Source organism: Dreissena polymorpha, chromosome 10 (assembly GCF_020536995.1).
Source record: "Dreissena polymorpha isolate Duluth1 chromosome 10, UMN_Dpol_1.0, whole genome shotgun sequence".
Taxonomy (NCBI): Eukaryota; Metazoa; Mollusca; class Bivalvia; order Myida; family Dreissenidae; genus Dreissena; species Dreissena polymorpha.
This window is the reverse complement of record NC_068364.1, coordinates 47,383,710-47,401,939: the sequence shown is the minus strand read 5'-3', so window position 1 is coordinate 47,401,939 and position 18,230 is coordinate 47,383,710. Positions and strand designations below refer to the sequence as shown.

The 18,230-nt window shown below is 37.0% G+C and overlaps 1 protein-coding gene across 1 annotated transcript in view; it reads right to left on the bottom strand.

Moving 5' to 3' along the window:
* Positions 1–18,230, bottom strand: part of LOC127849332 (dipeptidyl peptidase 4-like) — a 145,341-nt gene that overhangs the window by 29,274 nt on the left and 97,837 nt on the right. Inside the window, exons 2-8 of the mRNA XM_052382063.1 lie at positions 16,892–17,006; positions 15,361–15,456; positions 8,357–8,454; positions 7,448–7,522; positions 7,105–7,157; positions 6,430–6,505; positions 5,492–5,621 (exon numbers count right to left, since the gene is read on the bottom strand). Coding sequence (XP_052238023.1) covers positions 5,492–5,621; positions 6,430–6,505; positions 7,105–7,157; positions 7,448–7,522; positions 8,357–8,454; positions 15,361–15,456; positions 16,892–17,006 — 643 coding nt within the window. The remainder of the gene's footprint in view (positions 1–5,491; positions 5,622–6,429; positions 6,506–7,104; positions 7,158–7,447; positions 7,523–8,356; positions 8,455–15,360; positions 15,457–16,891; positions 17,007–18,230) is intronic.

Sequence of the window (18,230 nt, the reverse complement as noted above, 5' to 3'; positions counted from 1 at the left end):
GCAGTCAGCCCGGGACTCGAACCAGGGACGTTCCGCATACAAGTCTACAGCTGAGCTAGTGCCGCTTAACATCTTTCCAGCTATCCCGCTTAAATTCAGTTCCTTCGGCTGTATTGGTGGAAAGATATTTGACGGCACGGTTTGCTCAGTTGGGAGAGCGCACGCCTTGAAATCGGGAGGTCCTGTGTTCGCGTGCCAAACTGGCTGCACACTTTTCACCACCCAGCTTCATTATGCTTTATGGTTATAGTAAAGTTAACAGTGTCCTTGGTGAATACGTCTGATTATACTCTGTTGTGTCCGGTTTATGCAAAAAAACACCGTACTTTGTTTTTTTCTGTTAAGCTGTCAAAGAATTGCTTTGATCTTTGTCAATAGTCCACGACATTTTGCTGCGTTATCCCTCCACTAGACGTTAATAAATACTTTCAGTGCATGGTCTTATTGAAGAGAAATCCTCCACAACATTGGCTACCGGTGTGTAAGTCAGACATACCTCTTAACTTTTATTAACAGACTAATATGTGCTTTGCGACTTTCCCCGGGACGTTCATCTCATATAATTTACGAATTTACCTTTTTGATGAAATGAAGTCAGTTTTTCGTAAATTTTATTGGCAAAGCTTGATTCTTATTAAGCTTATATAAGTCACATTTTACTCAAGACCACGAAATTATTAGTTTGAATAAGTATGGGCAAACAATTAAATAATAACGGGCCATTTTAAATGGTATTTGCAAATCCAGTTAGGGTCACCGGAACTAGTATCTCAATGATCATACACATCTTACAGTCTATTAACTGTACCCGTCGACACGATGCTCATTTTTTGATTCTCTTCAAGCAACAGGGTTCGGTAAGTTTCGACACATATCTAATAACTTTCTTTAATTAAGGTTAATACTTCCAATTCTGTGCATTAAACATACCATTCCATGTCAACATTAATTGATTTTTGAAATAAATAATTTGTTATCTGTTTAATTGTGGTGTATAAAGCGTCTTGTATGTTTATGCAGTTTGCCTCTTGCTTTAAAAATTGAATAAACTGTTACAATAATTCATATACTGGTAGTTTCCCCGGAGTTTCAATGTGGCTATATTTAATAAAGCTAAGAATATAACACCATAATGTCGCTGTCGGAGTCAACCATGGCGATGTGCTGAAAGCTGCCGGCGGTGCCGTCGGTTTGCGGCAAGAGCAGGAAGTACTTGCTACCATCCGGCTTGAACACCACGGGGCGAAACTGTTTAAAATAAAAATGAGGCTCGCCATGGGTAAACAGAGCTTAATGCAGGTGCTTTAAGTGTCGTTTCAAATAAGCGTATGCAGTCCACACAGGCTAATCAGGAACGATATTTTCGGCATTTATTCCTTCCTTTAAAGAAAGTATCTTCTAAGCAAAAATTCAATTTAGATGTTTAGTGTCGTTCCTGATTAACATGAGCAAATAGCAAGGAGCTAAAATAATTGCCAAATTATTGTCTTTTGCTGTTAATAGTTGTTTGCCAGTGGTGCTGTATGTTTTGTTTGTTAAACACTAGTACACCTAGGAAATAGATCACCTATAGATATACATTTGTTGAAATAATGCCTGTCATAAGAGTCCATAACATAACACCATTGAATCATTTGTTATAGTTATACTTAGTTGTGTTATTGCAGTTGTTTTACGAGATAATTAACCCTTTCACACTTAGAAGCAAACTAAAAATGGCTATGCGCAAGCAGCATACAACCAGAACTGAGTGCGAGTAACTCGCAGTCTGTTAAGGGTTTATGCTATTTGCTGCTGATCAGTATCTAAGGGTTGGAAATGAAGCTTATTTTTTTTATCTAGTAACAAAGTTTTTAATTAAATTTAACTTTTTTAGGGACTACATATGCGTCAAAATATGTATCTAAGTTGTAAAAATTTATTATTAAATCTAGATTAATTATCTTTAAATTGTATTATCTATTGAGCCCTATTCAACCGGGTTGCAGTCCACAAATCAATAATTCGTCATGAAGGTTCTTTAATATATCCATGCATAACATTCAGCATAAGCGTAATCACGGCGAGGTGATGACATTGTAATATATGTGATTGCGCCTTTAATGTCGGAAATCAGTAAAGAAGAGTGCTTTTATGATATAAAATAACAAACATTTAAGAATTATTCATTTCTTACCAAGTCGACCCAACCCGTTGTTGATTCCACTCTCAAATTCTGAAATACAAATCTCCTGAAAAGTGTATATGAAAAAACGACTCTCCATGGGAAGTAAATTACATCAATTTTGTAACACACATCAAGGATATATGATATTGATAGCAATTATAAAAATACAACACTGTCATTGACTTTTGTTAATCAAACCAGAGCGATTCGATCATATTTCCAACAACGTCAAAACGTTTCCGTTTTATGCTTGATTGCAAACATGTATTTCGTTTAATTAGTATCTACATGTATATGTTCGTTGTGAATGTAGCGGTAACGAAGCAACTATTCCGTAGTCGGCAACAATAGCATTTTATAAGTAAACACAGTTTAAATAGCAAATATGTAAAGTATATTTTAACAGATTATATTCAATACGCCAAGTTCATTAACTGTAATATGTTACTTTATGATTGAAGTATTTCTGGAAGCCTTTTCATGCATGTTTGCAGCGAAGTCAAGTTGCAATATTACACACACGTGCAACTTCACCCATAGAATAAGTAATAGAAAATCCAGAGGTTGCAAAATTAAAAGATTTTTTTCTTTGAAATTGAACATTAAATATCGCTGCAACCAAAGATGGTCTTTGACCGCTGAGCTTTGCAGATTATCATTTGAAGTGTTTTAATTAATTCTTAAACGGCGTTTTGTTTTTCTAAACAAAACATCATCACTTTTTCAACATACTCTTAGACACACGCGTTGTGGCTGTTAGAGAAAACATAAGTTGTAAATGCCCAATAAAAATATGCGTTCAGTAAGTGCTAGGGCTAACATGTTATAATCTACCTTTTTGCATGAGGCTCCATTAGCCTCGCATAGTGATAAATGGACATGTTCTGCGCACGATTCATCCACGTGACCAGCACGTGACTTTCATCCAGCCACGTGACGGCAGTAAAGTAGTAATCGCTGAAAACAAGACGCTTTTATTATTTAAGGTTATTTACTTGGATTTGCATTAAAATACAATATTTGCACAGGTAAGTGCACCCGATCCTGTTTTATTAGCTACTACTAGTAGAAACTTATTAGACTTTTTAGACTACTACTACTAATAATAAAAGATGCCTTTCCTACCGCGGTTAAATTTTAGTACTACTGCCAACACTAATAAAAGATGCTGTCGCTAAACGGTGCTTGTTCATTTGGCGGACAATGGTGTGCCACGTGTGAGGAATTATGCCGTTATTGCATAGCTGATTGTATTTCCTGCCTTTAAAATGCTCGAACGAATATGAACTCTGGATGTTGGGTTTCAATAAATTATAGCAGATTACACGATTTAAGCACAATTTGATACCTATGACGAGAATTCAGTTTAGTGCTACTTTTAAAATAACTATATAAAATATATAGTTTCCGGTTATGTAGTATTATGAATGGTGGGTAAGTGACTGAGTACCACACGCGAGTATAACGTCATGTCCGTATTTTGTGCTTTTTTTGGTAGTAAATTGGCCGTGTCAATTTGTAATGGTTTAATAACCGTTATTTCGAACCTATCTCACTCCATATAGTGAAGACTATTTTAACGATGCAAGGCTGATTCGTTTCGCATCTGACACTCAGCATTGTATAATCAACACATGTAATGCTATAGACATGTTTTTAATCCGTTTATTGACTATTTGAAAAAACAACAACAGTAGAACTGAAACAGCATGGCATATTCTGACAACTTAATGAGTCATAAGCTTGTAGAGGCACGATAAATCTTATTAACATTATTAGTAATATTTACATGTTTTTGATCTCACTTGGAACCGGAATCGTTGATGTTGTGTTAGAAAGTAAATGGACGACCTTTAGCACTACTTTCGGATTTGGCGTTCCTGGCTGAAAACAAAGCCCCAAATAATGAATGCTCACAATAATGTATACGGCATGTGATACGAAATGTTACACGACTCTATGTAGAGAAGTGCCCCTTATTAAACGGTACATTGCTAATACTAGTCTGACTGTGAACAGTCAATTGCTATAACAATAGCGTAAGTAAACGTTAAGTATTCGTCATCAAATAAGCAAAAAATACTAATTTTTGATTTTAATGTGATTATTGATTTGTACAAAAAATCTCAAATTAATTAGTTGAAACTAATTTGTATTGTTTTACTAAAGAACATTATTGGCTGATATTGAACTATTGATTTAAGCTTCATTCGTCCAAACCGCACTTATTTTTGTAAACATATGTTGTTTTACATTTCCAAAGTCTTCACCTTCGGATAAGATAGATGTTCAGTTCTGCCGAATTCGTCACCAGTGACGTCATACATCAAAATTTCGTACGTCATCACATCTCTGTCGTCAAAAGAGGCGTAAAGGATATACGAGCCGTCGGGAGAGAACCAGAAGGCTGAATTAGAACGCAGTATTTCCTCTGCAAGTAAATACACAAGACCTCAAATGATTTAAATCCACCAACAAGAGGCTAGTTTTAATTCAGACATAATGTACATGTGAATATTCGATATACTTAAGAGTAAGACGGTGAAGAAATATGTTCGCTCGAGTAAAACTCATACGTGACCTTGATTTCTGAGCGACATTAAACCGTTGACGTTGTTTTAAAAATTTACTAGCTGTTTTTTCTTTTCTTATTTAAGCTCGATTGCATTTGTTGTTGCTTATTTGCAACGCTCTCGAGTCCAATTCCTGGGTGTCTTTGGGAAATCTTAACAACGCTCCCACAGTAGGGAGCGTTCCCGTGACCTCCAGATCGCTAGGCGGACACCATATCCACAACGCCACGGCGAGCTTAGCTGTTAATCAGCTGTTAATAACCCTTTTCACTATTTTTATCATTCCTTTATAATCAAAATATGGTTCATAAGAGTAAACACTCATATTTGGTAACTAATGTGTAAAGTTTTAAATACATACTTTTAACATTGTGTGTAGAGGAATAAAAAGACAATTGTGTATGAATTCAGTTACGTATATTACATTTTATTGAAACCGAATTAGCACATCATAAAATTTTTGTAAATATTTACATGCACATTTTTATCCTTTGCAGTTTCTTAACATGTAATATTGTTCTCTCTTCTTCTACCATTTCAATGACTTAACATGTAATATTGTTCTCTTTTCTACTACCATTCGAATCTAAAGATTGTTGCTTTAATCTTTATCCAGTATATTTACAAGCAATGTATGCATTAAACCAAAATACTTGTAATACCATATTACCATCGAACCTTCAACATATACATGCGTTTCAATACAATTTCGTCAACTAAGTACCCTACATTAAATACAAATAAACCGTACCTTCATAAACCCAATCTGGGACGCCGTTGAAGATTCTCTCGATGTCTCCAAAGCCATCAAATGTGAGCTGAATGACATCTCTGCGTGTTGGTTCCCGCATATAGTAAAGGTCGTTGTATTGTACGAAAACCTGGGTCAGAAAACTAACGTATATAAATACAGCAGTGACGTGGTATTAAATCACCACCTGGGTCAGATACAGCAGTGACGTGATATTGCAATTCCACCTGGGTCAGAAAACAAACGTATATAGATACAGCAGTGACGCGGTAATGAATCAACACCTGGGTCAGAAACTATTGTATATATATATATATATATATATATATATATATATATATATATATATATATATATATATATATATATATATATATATATATATATATATATATATATATATACAGCAGTGACATGGTATTGATTCAGCACCTGGGTAAGACAGCTAACGCATACAGTAAAGGTCGTTGTATTGCACCAGCACCTGGGTTAGAAAGCTAATGTATATACCAGTAAAAATAGCAGTGACGTATTGAATGAAAATCTGAGTTTCAACGCATAATGGAAGTAAGAAAACGCTCACGAAGGCTACTTATTTAAAAGAGACCACATGATGACGTTACTACATGTGTAATAATATATTTGTGTGTAAGAAATACTTAATTAAATGAAAACACGAACATTGTCTCAAATAAACACATACCTGAAGAAGTGAAAATTAATGAAATACGTGACTTGTTTTGTGAATCAAAATAAAGAATTTCGACTTAGTACTTGTCGATCAAATCCAAGAGAACATGAAAATGCAAAGACGTTTAAAATAAGTTGTTAATTTCAAAATGTATGTACTAAATTATATTCAATTTGTATCGGCTTTATGACGTGTTGTGATGTGTATTTACACGGTTAAGTGACGCAAACCCCAACATACTTCTTACCAAACTATGCCCGACCGGGGACCAACGCACCGTCTGAAACTGGTCTCCATGATGGCCCACAAGGCTATGTGATTGTCTTCAAAAGTAACATTGACGTTTTAAAAATTAAATCAATTTCTAAAGATACATTACACTTAAATTATCGAGTCTTTACACGGGTTCGCCGTGCTATTTCAAGCATGACATTTGTGTTATGATTTATTTTATCCCTGGGATGCACAGACGAAACAGATAACACATTTGTGTACATTCACCTTAAATCAATTTAAATGATAAACATTAAGTTTTATTCACTCTCGTGTTTAATGGACATTTTATGTAAAACAATTCTAAATGTTGTTTTACTTGTTACCATATTTCTTTATGCTGAACTAATATTGTTTGAGTCTAATTACCAATCCAAAACCACCATTATCAATATCACAACGACTTCAATCTCAACTACTTAATCTCAAATTTGATGTACACGATTTACGTTGACGTCTAAATGTTGTATCCTTTACTATTTACATGCAACTACTTAAGTGTAAACATGGATAAAATGGCGTTCATTTGAATATATCAGCAAATGGATATTAATTAAATAATAGAACTGTATTGACAGTTTTTAGCAATATTTGATCACTAAATGTCTTATAGCAAACGTGTTTAGTAAAAGGATTTAACTTTTCTTACTTCGTGGTTATATTGATGACTTTATACTTGGATAATGTGGAATGTCGGTAAACCTGCAATAAACATGATTTACATGGTACGAAGATACGTGTTTTGGTCGCCAAGTTGTTTTATATGCTAAAACACTTATATATTTACCATTATGATCCAATCACAAAATACATTTGTATTCGAAGGTAAGGCGGTTATATGTAGAACGGTTGGTAAGAAAACTACAATAACATACATGTATATAACACGCCATAAAGCTACATGATGAACTCCATTACACTATGAATATTTTAAATATATGGTAAATACAGTAGCTTTAAATAAATGCATTAGATAAGCTTATTCAACTCACGTTATAAATGTTATACTGGAACAGGGCAAACATCCCATCGGCGGATATGCTGAACTGGTCTGTATTCAATACTCTCTAAAATTGTATAAATGCGTTTATTTAACGGAATAAAAGGGATGTAGAAAAATAAATACTCATAGAAAAAGAGGTCGATCAAATTAGCAATAATGAGAAAGGTTGATATAATTAGATTGAGTAAATGAGTGACTGAGTGAGTGAGTGATTGAGCGACTGAGTCGATGCGTGAGTAAACTATTAAGTGAGTGATTGAGAGTGTTTTATAGTGTGAATGCGTGTGTAAGTAAGTGAGTGACTGACTGAGTGCATGAGAGACTAACAAAGGGGTGTGTGTTTGTGTGTAAGTGAGTGAGTGAGTGACTGACGGAGTGATTAAGTATGTGAGCGAGTGAGAGAGGTATGCGTGCTTGACGTGAGAGAGTGAGAAGAGTGTTATAAAACATTCAGATAACGTATTTACAATTAAACAAATATTTGCTAAATATGCAATATACTTAGTTTTATTAAATCGTCATTTTCAAAGCTCTGTGAGTAAATTCAATAGCGATAAGATGTCGATTATGATCATTTACACTTTTGTGTAATATTTTCCTTCGCGAACACGTTTGATGGTTGAAACGTATTTCAACCTGCTAAACATTTACGATTTTCACGGAACGTTTTGAGTAAGTGGCCAAAACTTTAATCGTTGTTATGTTAATTGCTGGATTTATGTTTTGTCATGCAGACAGGAGGGACGCCCGTATTATATAAGGCTTCCAATCTGTGGTCATGCACTGTACAGGCTATTGATCACTTAACTTACATAGGGTCTAAACAATCGCTCTCCTAATAGTGTGTCTTGAGTTTCAGTGTTCTCATACATAACAACAATAAAGTTAGGTTACTTACGAATGAAGAATTATCAAACAAAGGCTGCGTTATGTTTGCCTTGCAATCATACTTGTGGACGCCGCCATCTCTGGATCGATACAAAAATGTATCCTCGCCTGAAATAGAAAAGCATAACCATTACACAAATACATGTAACCATACAAAAGTAGAAACACTTTATTCGTCTGCAGCTTTTAAAAAAACCGCTTACAGCCCGCTAACGTTAATGTCGAAAACACGCCGTTTTCAGTAAATACATGTCTGTAAATGTGCTTTAAACAATTAAGTTTGTGAGTTTGGTGTATCCATTATAGTCAGGTTCACAATGTCAATAAATTATATTCCGTTCAAAATCATGGTAGATTAGCAAAACTATACATTTTTGGAAAGATTATTACATGGTCAATCTGAAAATCAATGTTTACATTTGCGCTGATACCTGTATGGCCGCCATTTTGGATTTTCAAAATGGCCGCCGTAAAAATACATTTTTTACTCTATTTCTGCCTCTAATAACCCTAAAAACTTTTTAAAATATACTAAACCTATGTGTTCAGGTACAAGGAATCCATTGGTTACATAATCAGACTTCTGACTGTAACAGTTCTTTCTTTTTTCAGGAAATATGCATCCAGGGAGCAGCCATTGATACAAAAATATGTTAATATTTTATTTAATAAAAATGTTATTGATACAAAATCCTGTCTAATGCCTTCATCTACACAGGCAGTCATATCATTCACATCTACACAGGCAGTCAATAACCAAATATACACAGGCAGTCAATGGCATCAAACATACACGATTACAGAATATGCCATTTAAAGTTCGTCATCACTGTCATCACTGTCCTGTGTTTCGTATCCGACAATATAGTCCGCGTCGTTTTCACAGTCCGTTCCACACAAGTCCGGTGCAAGTTAAGTCATTTCTTCTGCATGAGCACCGCTGGGTTGAGCAATTGGCTTTGCATTGACATCTGACTGACTCGACAATGGCCTGCGGAGCTGGTAGAACCTTGGTGGTGATAGGGAGTATATGGCCTTTTTCGTCCTGATGGTAGCCATTTTTGAATGGGTCAAACTGCTGTTGCCAAATGACAGTGGCTTGGTACTAAACTCTACTCTGTACTCGCACACGTTCAATGTGCTCCTCAAGTGCACCAGTTGTTGGAGGCAACTTGTTACTTTCTGCCAGATTTTTGCAAAACAGATGCCATCTTAGGTCAGGAATACTTGCAATCTGAATACCTTTTGGGCAATACGCTAGGCATACAAAGCTGTCCAATGTTTCTAATACATCATGCGTTAGGTCACCATCTTCCGGTAGTTTCATCAGTGCACTGACTACGTCCCTTTCAGCCTTGATGTAGTGTTGAAACCACCTCGTTTTACCCACTCCTGAGAATCGACCAATATTGTCTGCTCCAGTAAACGCGTAGAATATCGGTAATGCTGCTGCCTTTTCTCTTCCTAGCGCTCTCCAGATTGGCCATACCTCCACGGTTCCTGATACCATCGTCATCGATGTGTTTTTGCAGAGCTTGTCATAGGCTGCAATAGCCAGAACCAGGACGTCTGTATCCGGGGTGAAGAAGACTAACTGTGCTTCAGGACAACGTTGTGATGCTGCCGCTGCTAAGCTGATCATCAGTGTGTCAGCTTCCTCATGTTTGTTTGAGTCAAACTGCATGCTCCGATTGCTTCTAGTGTGGCCTGCTGCTGACGCGATGACTAACTTTGGAGAGTTTGCATTGTACTTGAGTGTTGCCTCAGCAAGGTACACTGTTAGATCAGCTTTCGTCTTTTCATGATAGGAAGCGACCCATTGGTATGTGTTTGATGCTTGTGTCATCCGCAATCTGGTATTGAACAGGGTCTTTGCCTTGTCGTTTTTCTCTGGTTTTCTGCTTCAAGGAGTCTGACTTGTACGTGTCGAAGACCAGGATAATCTCATCGGATCCTGCTGTCAAGGTCATGAGGTGGTCATTGAAATGCTGGCCGAGATCTTTGACTGTGATGATTGTCGCTGGTTTCGTTGTCATCTTCTGGACTAGCACCATTCCCTCAACAACAGCGATTCTCCGACTCGTAGATGGTCCTTGAAATGGAGTTACTGCATCGACAATATAATCAGTCTGTTCTGTTGTTTCTGCTGCTTGAGCATCAGTAGGATTTTCATTCGTTTTGCTTTAGTTCTCGATGCTATGGATCAGCTTTGACTCATTGCATGGAAGGATCGAGCCATCAGGTGCAAACAGTGCTTTAGGGGTAAGAGTGAACTCATAGTTCCCAATAGCATTCTTCTGATCGATGTCACGGTTTGATGTAGCTAGTACCATCAAACGACCGTTCAGGTCTTTCGTTTCTTTCAGATCGACTGACTGGTCACGGATCTTGACTGTTTGCTTTAGGTTTCCTGATATGTACATTTTGTTATTCTGCTTCTTGACTGGTGCCCACAAACTGACGTCTCCATTAATGCGTTCTGCAACGTAATCCTTATAGAGCTTCTGGCTGGTATCATCGATATTCAGAATCTGTGGGACATACTCTTGTGGAACATAAGCATGTGTGATGAAGTTGTAGAGCTGGTCACCCTCAGCAGCGAAAGGATTGCCATGACTAAGTATGGCAGCCTTTATCCGGTCAACATTTTCATGCTCTTTCCTGACGGCACTTGGTTGTAAATGATGATGCTCTTGTGGCTTGTCAGCAGCAACATCGAATTGCTCTTTGAATTCTCCTGAAAGACGTGCCATCTCTGGCGTGGCCAAGAAGAACCACTGACGAGCATTGGCATTATTAGAAATGCCAATTAACCCAGAGTGGATCTTCATCATCCTGTTAATTTGTTTACATGCGTGATCTGCTCCAATAGAGACAAATGGGATGACACTCTTGGTGACAGATATGTTTCCGTCTTGAAGTTCACGCCAGGTTTGTGGATGACTTGTCTTCAACTCATGCATGTCTGCGATGTACCGTGGCCAGAGACGCTTGTATCTTATTCGATCCAAGGCGAAGAACAGCTTGCTTAGTGCCTCCCCTGCTTGAAGGTGGAGAACAAAATCTGAATTCCTGGATGCCTCGACAAAGTACAAGATGGTTTCAACTCGATGGATGTAGTTCATCAAGGACTTGAACAGCGCGTTTGTAGATTTCTGTGCTTCCCACGTTTTCAGCTGTTGAATGACATCTTCGTTGGTGAGGGTGTGCAGAAGCTCGTCATTGGCCATAGTCACGGCTCCTGGATTTGTGCTTCAAACAACTGCTGTTTTTGCACAAGCTTCGTGGGCCTGATCTGCTGGTATCAAGCAAATGGATTTAAGGTTGGGCTTCTCTGTGAAGAATTGTTCCAGGACAAGTACATATAGAGGCTTAGAGCCATGTAAGTATGGATGTGCCCCCGAAGGGTTCTCTTGAAGTGGGCGCACTTGAGGATCTGTCTTGTTGTGGCAGAGCCGTATACATCAGCCTCAACCCATGCATCGTCTATCCCTGAGTTTTCTATGGAGGTTCCTAGAGCTCTCAGCGCAGCCATCACAGTATGTAACTCACCCAGTCTGGGGACAACTCCTCCTTTCAGATCAAGTCTTGCATCCAGCAACTGCACTGCCTTTTCGTACAAGGCCGTGTCGAATGTAATCACTGTAGGGAATTCTTCACCAACGACCAGCGTCTTCAATTCTGACGCTTGCAGGATCACAGTCAGCATCGTAGACCACTCGTGTGCAACTTCTGGCAGCAGTGGTAGTGCACCAACTTGGGTTAGAGATTGGCCAACCAACACTAGCGATTTGAATCCTGCCCAACCTGTTAATTGGCTCCGTTCTCCATTCTCCTTTGCTCTAGAAAGAGCAGAAGCTATTACCCAACCTAGGTTGGTCAGTTCATATGATGCAGGAACACCTGTGTTGTCGACCACAAACTTGTTCGCTCTCCTGTCTGGCCCAGGCTTTGGTTTGCTGCATGGCTTGATGGAAACATGATACGGAAGAACCGATAGGTTCTTTGCCTCACGAGGTTCCAGGCTGGGTGCGATGGTTTCTCCAGTAGCATTTGCCTTTTGATACACAGCTGTGATTGTCCCATGTGTGGTTCCTTTCCCATCAGCTGTGTCCTCTGCAAAGTCAGTGTTGTCAATAGCAAAGAACACAAACGACCCTTTCTTGAGGAACGGTGGTACATACAGGCCATTGAACTCTCTTGTATTTTCTACAACAGCATTGGCAATTGATGTTTCCAGGAGCAGGGCACCGCTATAAGGTACACAATAGTCATGTGAGTGGAGGAGGTGCACCAACTTCTTGTTTCTGGTGTCATGGTGAACACTAAGTGCCAACCCTAGAACCTGTGGATTTTCTCGTACAGACTGTGTCCGGAATGTGGCCAGTGCATGCTAGGGTTTGTGTTGTACCTGCCTTCGGGTCTTGAAAGCATACATTATGTTCTGACTTATGGTCAGTGCTGATCTGTATCTCATTAGTGGCGCAAGAATAACAGCTTCGATGCCACATTGCTTTAGCTTCGAGCATCGTTTGTTTTGTGCAGTCCTGGAGACGTCTTTGAAGGGTAACATATTCTCCATCCTGAACGCTGGCTCTGTCGGCCACTATGTCCAGTAACTTCTGGTACGATTCTGTCCTGGGATTTAGAATAACTGTCCCTTTGTTATTGTTTTTCTCCTGGCAAATGGTGCACAGTTTCCAGCCTGTAGACTCCTTGGACGTGCCCAAAGACAACGTGCTTCCATCAGGATCTTCACTCATGATGAGCTATGCACTGAAAATACAAAAGAAAAAACCCCACTATATACACCTCCACCAATTAGATAGTGTAACATAAATACTGTAATGTAACTAACACGTGAGCAGTGTATGTACTTTTATGACGGGCAAATGAAATGACTTAATTAAAATATGAAAACAACATTTTGATTGGCCAGCTTGTATATATACTAAGGTAATATAATGAGCAAAGAGTACGTAGGTTTATTATATATGTACTCTATGCTCATTAGTTTCACTCAATGTAAATATCTCTGTCATCTACGGCTTTTACTTGTAATATCTCTGCACTGTTGCGCTCTCATCCTAACAGAGTAGTAATAGTTATAGACTCATCCTCATAACATATAGGTAAGAAAGCGAATGCATAGAGAAAGGGCGAAATATACCAATATATATATATTCAATATACATATATATACTATATATACTCAATATACCAATATACCAAAATATTAACATTTTTTGTATCAATGGCTGCTCCCTGGATGCATATTTCCTGAAAAAAGAAAGAACTGTTACAATCAGAAGTCTGATTATGTAACCAATGGATTCCTTGTACCTGAAAACATAGGTTTAGTATATTTTAAAAAGTTTTTAGGGTTATTAGAGGCAGAAATAGAGTAAAAAATGTATTTTTACGGCGGCCATTTTGAAAATCAAAAATGGCGGCCATACAGGTATCAGCGCAAATGTAAACATTGATTTTCAAATTGCCCATGTAATAATCTTTCCAAAAATGTATAGTTTTGCTAATCTACCATTTTTCTGAACGGAAAAACATAGTGAACCCGACTATTAGTCTAGAGTCTTTATTGAAGAAGACTTTTTGGTACTGAATCGCAACATTAATACAAACTATCTGAGTGTGAAGGAGCAAGACAAATTGTTTCAATCCATACTCGATTTGAACTTAAAACTTGTTTGTATATAAATCAGACGAACAGTAATGGGTGTTCCGTAATTAGCGACGGACTTAATTCAAATTGTTTAGTGAACAGCTAATGGAAACATCGTAAATATTTATAATAATTACGCATACTAACTACTTAAGACTTTGTAAATTCAATAATTATTTTTACACCAGTGAAGGCGACCGGCACAAATGCAATATAAATGAGGTGAGCTCTTATGAAATTCTATGAGCATTCTTGAAAGCGTATACATCAGCCATCGAGTGTGTTAAAAATTGATATTTCAAAAGATTAGAATCGTTAAAAACGTATTAAATTAAAAGTTTTCAGGTATGCATGAATACATGTCAATTTGTTTTGACGTCTCTTATATAAATTTATGCAACTGCCGAAAATAAAACTTATTGCAAATGTTGGAGCATCTTTATACTGTCATAAATATCGAATTTTTATAGATTTGATTTTATGAGACACCGTATTACAGTTGTGGACATGAACGGAAGCTATTTGATTACAATTACATTTGGTTGATTTTTCTTTTTATTAGTCAATCCATATATATCAAGCATTTATTACATCCCGACCAACGATCGTACAGCACCTCTAACATCCATCAAGATGAACAACCAGCTTTTGTTTAAACTGAACTATATGCGTGATGTTGACTCACATCAGTTGTTTTCCGTGCGGAACATTGATTGAAGCTCTTATTAATCATATATATATATATATATATATATATATTGCACATATTGCTACTGTAGCCTTTCAGAATAAGGAACTGTGTTCAAATTACCAATTGTCGTAAAAGTGCAAACACAACATTATACAAGTAGCTCATTAAACTTGACTTCAACATGATCAATGAAAAAACATATAATAGACAACACACTAATACTAGACGCACTGCAATAAACATTGGATTAATTATTCAAATACATTCGAATTTCGATTGTAACTAAAAACTACCTATGCAGTGCATCTGTTTGTTAGCATGTTTTAAAACATGTTGCGGACTGAGCAGTTAGGTTTTCATGTAGTTGAATGATTGCATGTGCATGAAATATACACAAAGTCAACCTTCACCTGCGCCAGACTATGAAAAACCTTATGATACCGTGCAGATGTTTTTTTTTATAATTTACGGTAAACAACCAATTCCAAAACAATGAGGCAACAAAAACTGCACTTGAAACCACAACAACATGCAATTTAAACAAACACCTAAACAAATGAATGAATATGAGAGTTTCGTGAGAGTACATAACTTATTCATGGCACTCCACAATAAATGTTCAATTTAAAAGATGCAATCTTACCTTTAATCATAATAGGATTGAACGTTTTTGGTTCATATTCGCCTTTGATGAATCCTCTAAAGTCTAGCTTCTTTTTTACGAGCTCATCTACTGTCTCTGTTAACAGTGAACTGATATTAAAAACGGAGTTGATCATTGCATCGAAGAACATTGTATCAGTTGTTAAATGTATACATTATAAGTGATTTACCCCATTCTAATGCACGCATTATTGAAATAATAATAATTTGTTTAATGTCAGTGTATTGAACAACGTTGAAGTACATCTCAAACACGCTGTAGTAACGTCATTTTGCTTATTAACATGAAGCCATTTGATGTTCAGCGTGGTCTTCAACCACGTTATTTTCATGACTTTCTACATTAAGACAGGACAACTAGGAACGTGATGATCAACAAGTACTTGTTAAATACGGTTAAGTCTATTTGCTGCGGACAAAATCCTTGACCACTTACAAAGGCACGTAGTTTCGTTCTTCTAAGCTTCTTAAAAAAATCTCATCTGAATTCAACACTAACCTGGTATGCTCTATATATACAGTATGATATTAAAACTTATTGATACATTGTTTGTAAAGCAGTGCAAAGTTGTTGATATTTATTTGTAAATAAAGCTGTCGGTATATAAATGTCGTGATATAAATGTCGTGAATAGACAACTAGACTTAGTACTCTGTTCATACAATATCAGTGATGGTTTTTCAATACGAAATATCCCAAACATATCAAGTCAGTACAACTGCTGGCGCGGCGACAAACCAACTACGTCAACATTAAAACCCAACTCTCACAAAAGTATTTGTCGTAGAAACATTCTGAGGACATTACTTAGGAGTTCAAGTTCAATTTACTATTTAGTCGAATCGTAGGGGTCCTTTCTTCATCCAAGTATTACATATTGACCGTGCTATGTGAAAAGGGGGTTTAATGCAATACAATCCGCACAGGCTTATCAGGGTCGACACTTTCCGCCTAAACTGGATTTTTGCACAGAAGGATCTTCCTTTAAACGAAAAATACAATAAAATCGGAAAGTGTCGTACGTGAAAAGCCTGTGCGGACTGCACACCTAGCGATGCTCATATCAATTCGTACAAATGCGCTTGGCGTTTATCCTTACCGATTGTACAGAAAAGTATATGAACTACTGTTAATAGCTTCGATCAGATTGGCTATTGTTGGCTATCTTAACGTGACCTGATGCAATCGGCTTAGATATTCACCAAACAATTCTTAGACATATCTTAGACTTAAGAATAAGAATACAGAATATTCGTTTAATAAACATATTAAAGAGGGGCTTCAATTTTGCGTAAAACTTTGAATTCATCACCTCTAACAACACATAACCTGTTATGGACATTGTGTATTTCAGATATGAACCATTGGTATCCTACTCATATCAGAATTGAGAATGTTCTCCGAGATCTAAGTATGTTTTAATTATTGTTAAGTATTTATCCAGCCAATTGATAGTATAAAACGACAAAAAGTTTTAGTTTATTTATAAATTGTAACTAATCATTCTTACTAGGTGTGACCAGAATGGTTGCAGTAACTATCAAGGCGATGATGGTCAAGATTACCAACATTGCAATGATGATGCCTCGCCAGTTCCTTTTCTCTTGGGTTGTACCCACCAGGTCCTTAAAATAGATAACATATACGATTAGTTTGAAATTCGCTATACTATAAATGACAGAACCATAATCATATAAGTGATTTTTGCATCAAAACTATTCATTTCACCACTATCATAATGACCCAATTCATATTGTCTTCAACGTCCACTTCATTGACATATTTCTTATCGACAAAATCACTCAAATCAGCACATGCTCATCATGATCGTCTTCATTATTGTCATCTTCTTTGGCAATGTACTCTTTCATGCATTACAATTATTTATATATCATCATATAAAACATCTCAATCATAAAAAAAAAACATTATCATTATCGGCATAGTTGCCGTCTGTGTTGGTCTGATGTTTTTCATAAGCATCCCTGTCTTTTGCAGAGTTGGTACCATTCAACAAAAGTACTCATTTCTCTGTATACATTTAATTGTCTTAACTGTTACTGAACGCACTAGAGCGGCCATTCCAATTTAACATCGTTAAAATATACAAGAGCTTTGTAACAGATAAAATAACACACACTTTGTGTTTTTTGGGTGTAGAAAGAACGTGATCTCCATATTCTTCAAACCTAGCTTATGCATGTTTTAGATTTGGAAAGATAAACATTTAATTTTTAATTGTTATGTCATCATAGAACCCACCGTTGTTGTCCGACGCAATTTAAATTTGAACTTGCATTTAGCAGAAGTCGGCGTTTTGCGTGTATTAGCCGTCTCCCAACTTCAAAGGGTGAGGTCAAAACTAGAGGTTTAAGGTCATATTTTAGAATGTGTGGAAATCCGTGCCGTATGTACACACGTCTTGTTGTGTTCTATTCCTGAGTATGCTATTCTTAGATTATAAGAGAAAGTAATTACATATCATATTTGTACATCCTATATACACGTATTACGCAAAAGCAGTGTGTTATACAAAATAATTGGATGCATTCGCCTTTTACCATGACAACTCAGTGACAAATACGAATACGGTCCGTACCATTTTATAGATTAGGCATCGTTATCAATTATATGGGCATTTTGCCTATGGTCAGGATCATGCTTATTGGACATAGATATCACAGCGAGTACAAATGTGCGCGACACATAATCAATACATTTCTGTCGTGAATTCTTCCGCGGGGAATATCTCCATCATCTGAGTCGTGTTCTGAGAAAACTGGGCATAATGCATGTGCGTATAGTGTCGTCCCGGACAAACATGTGCAGTCTGCGCAGGCTAATCAGGG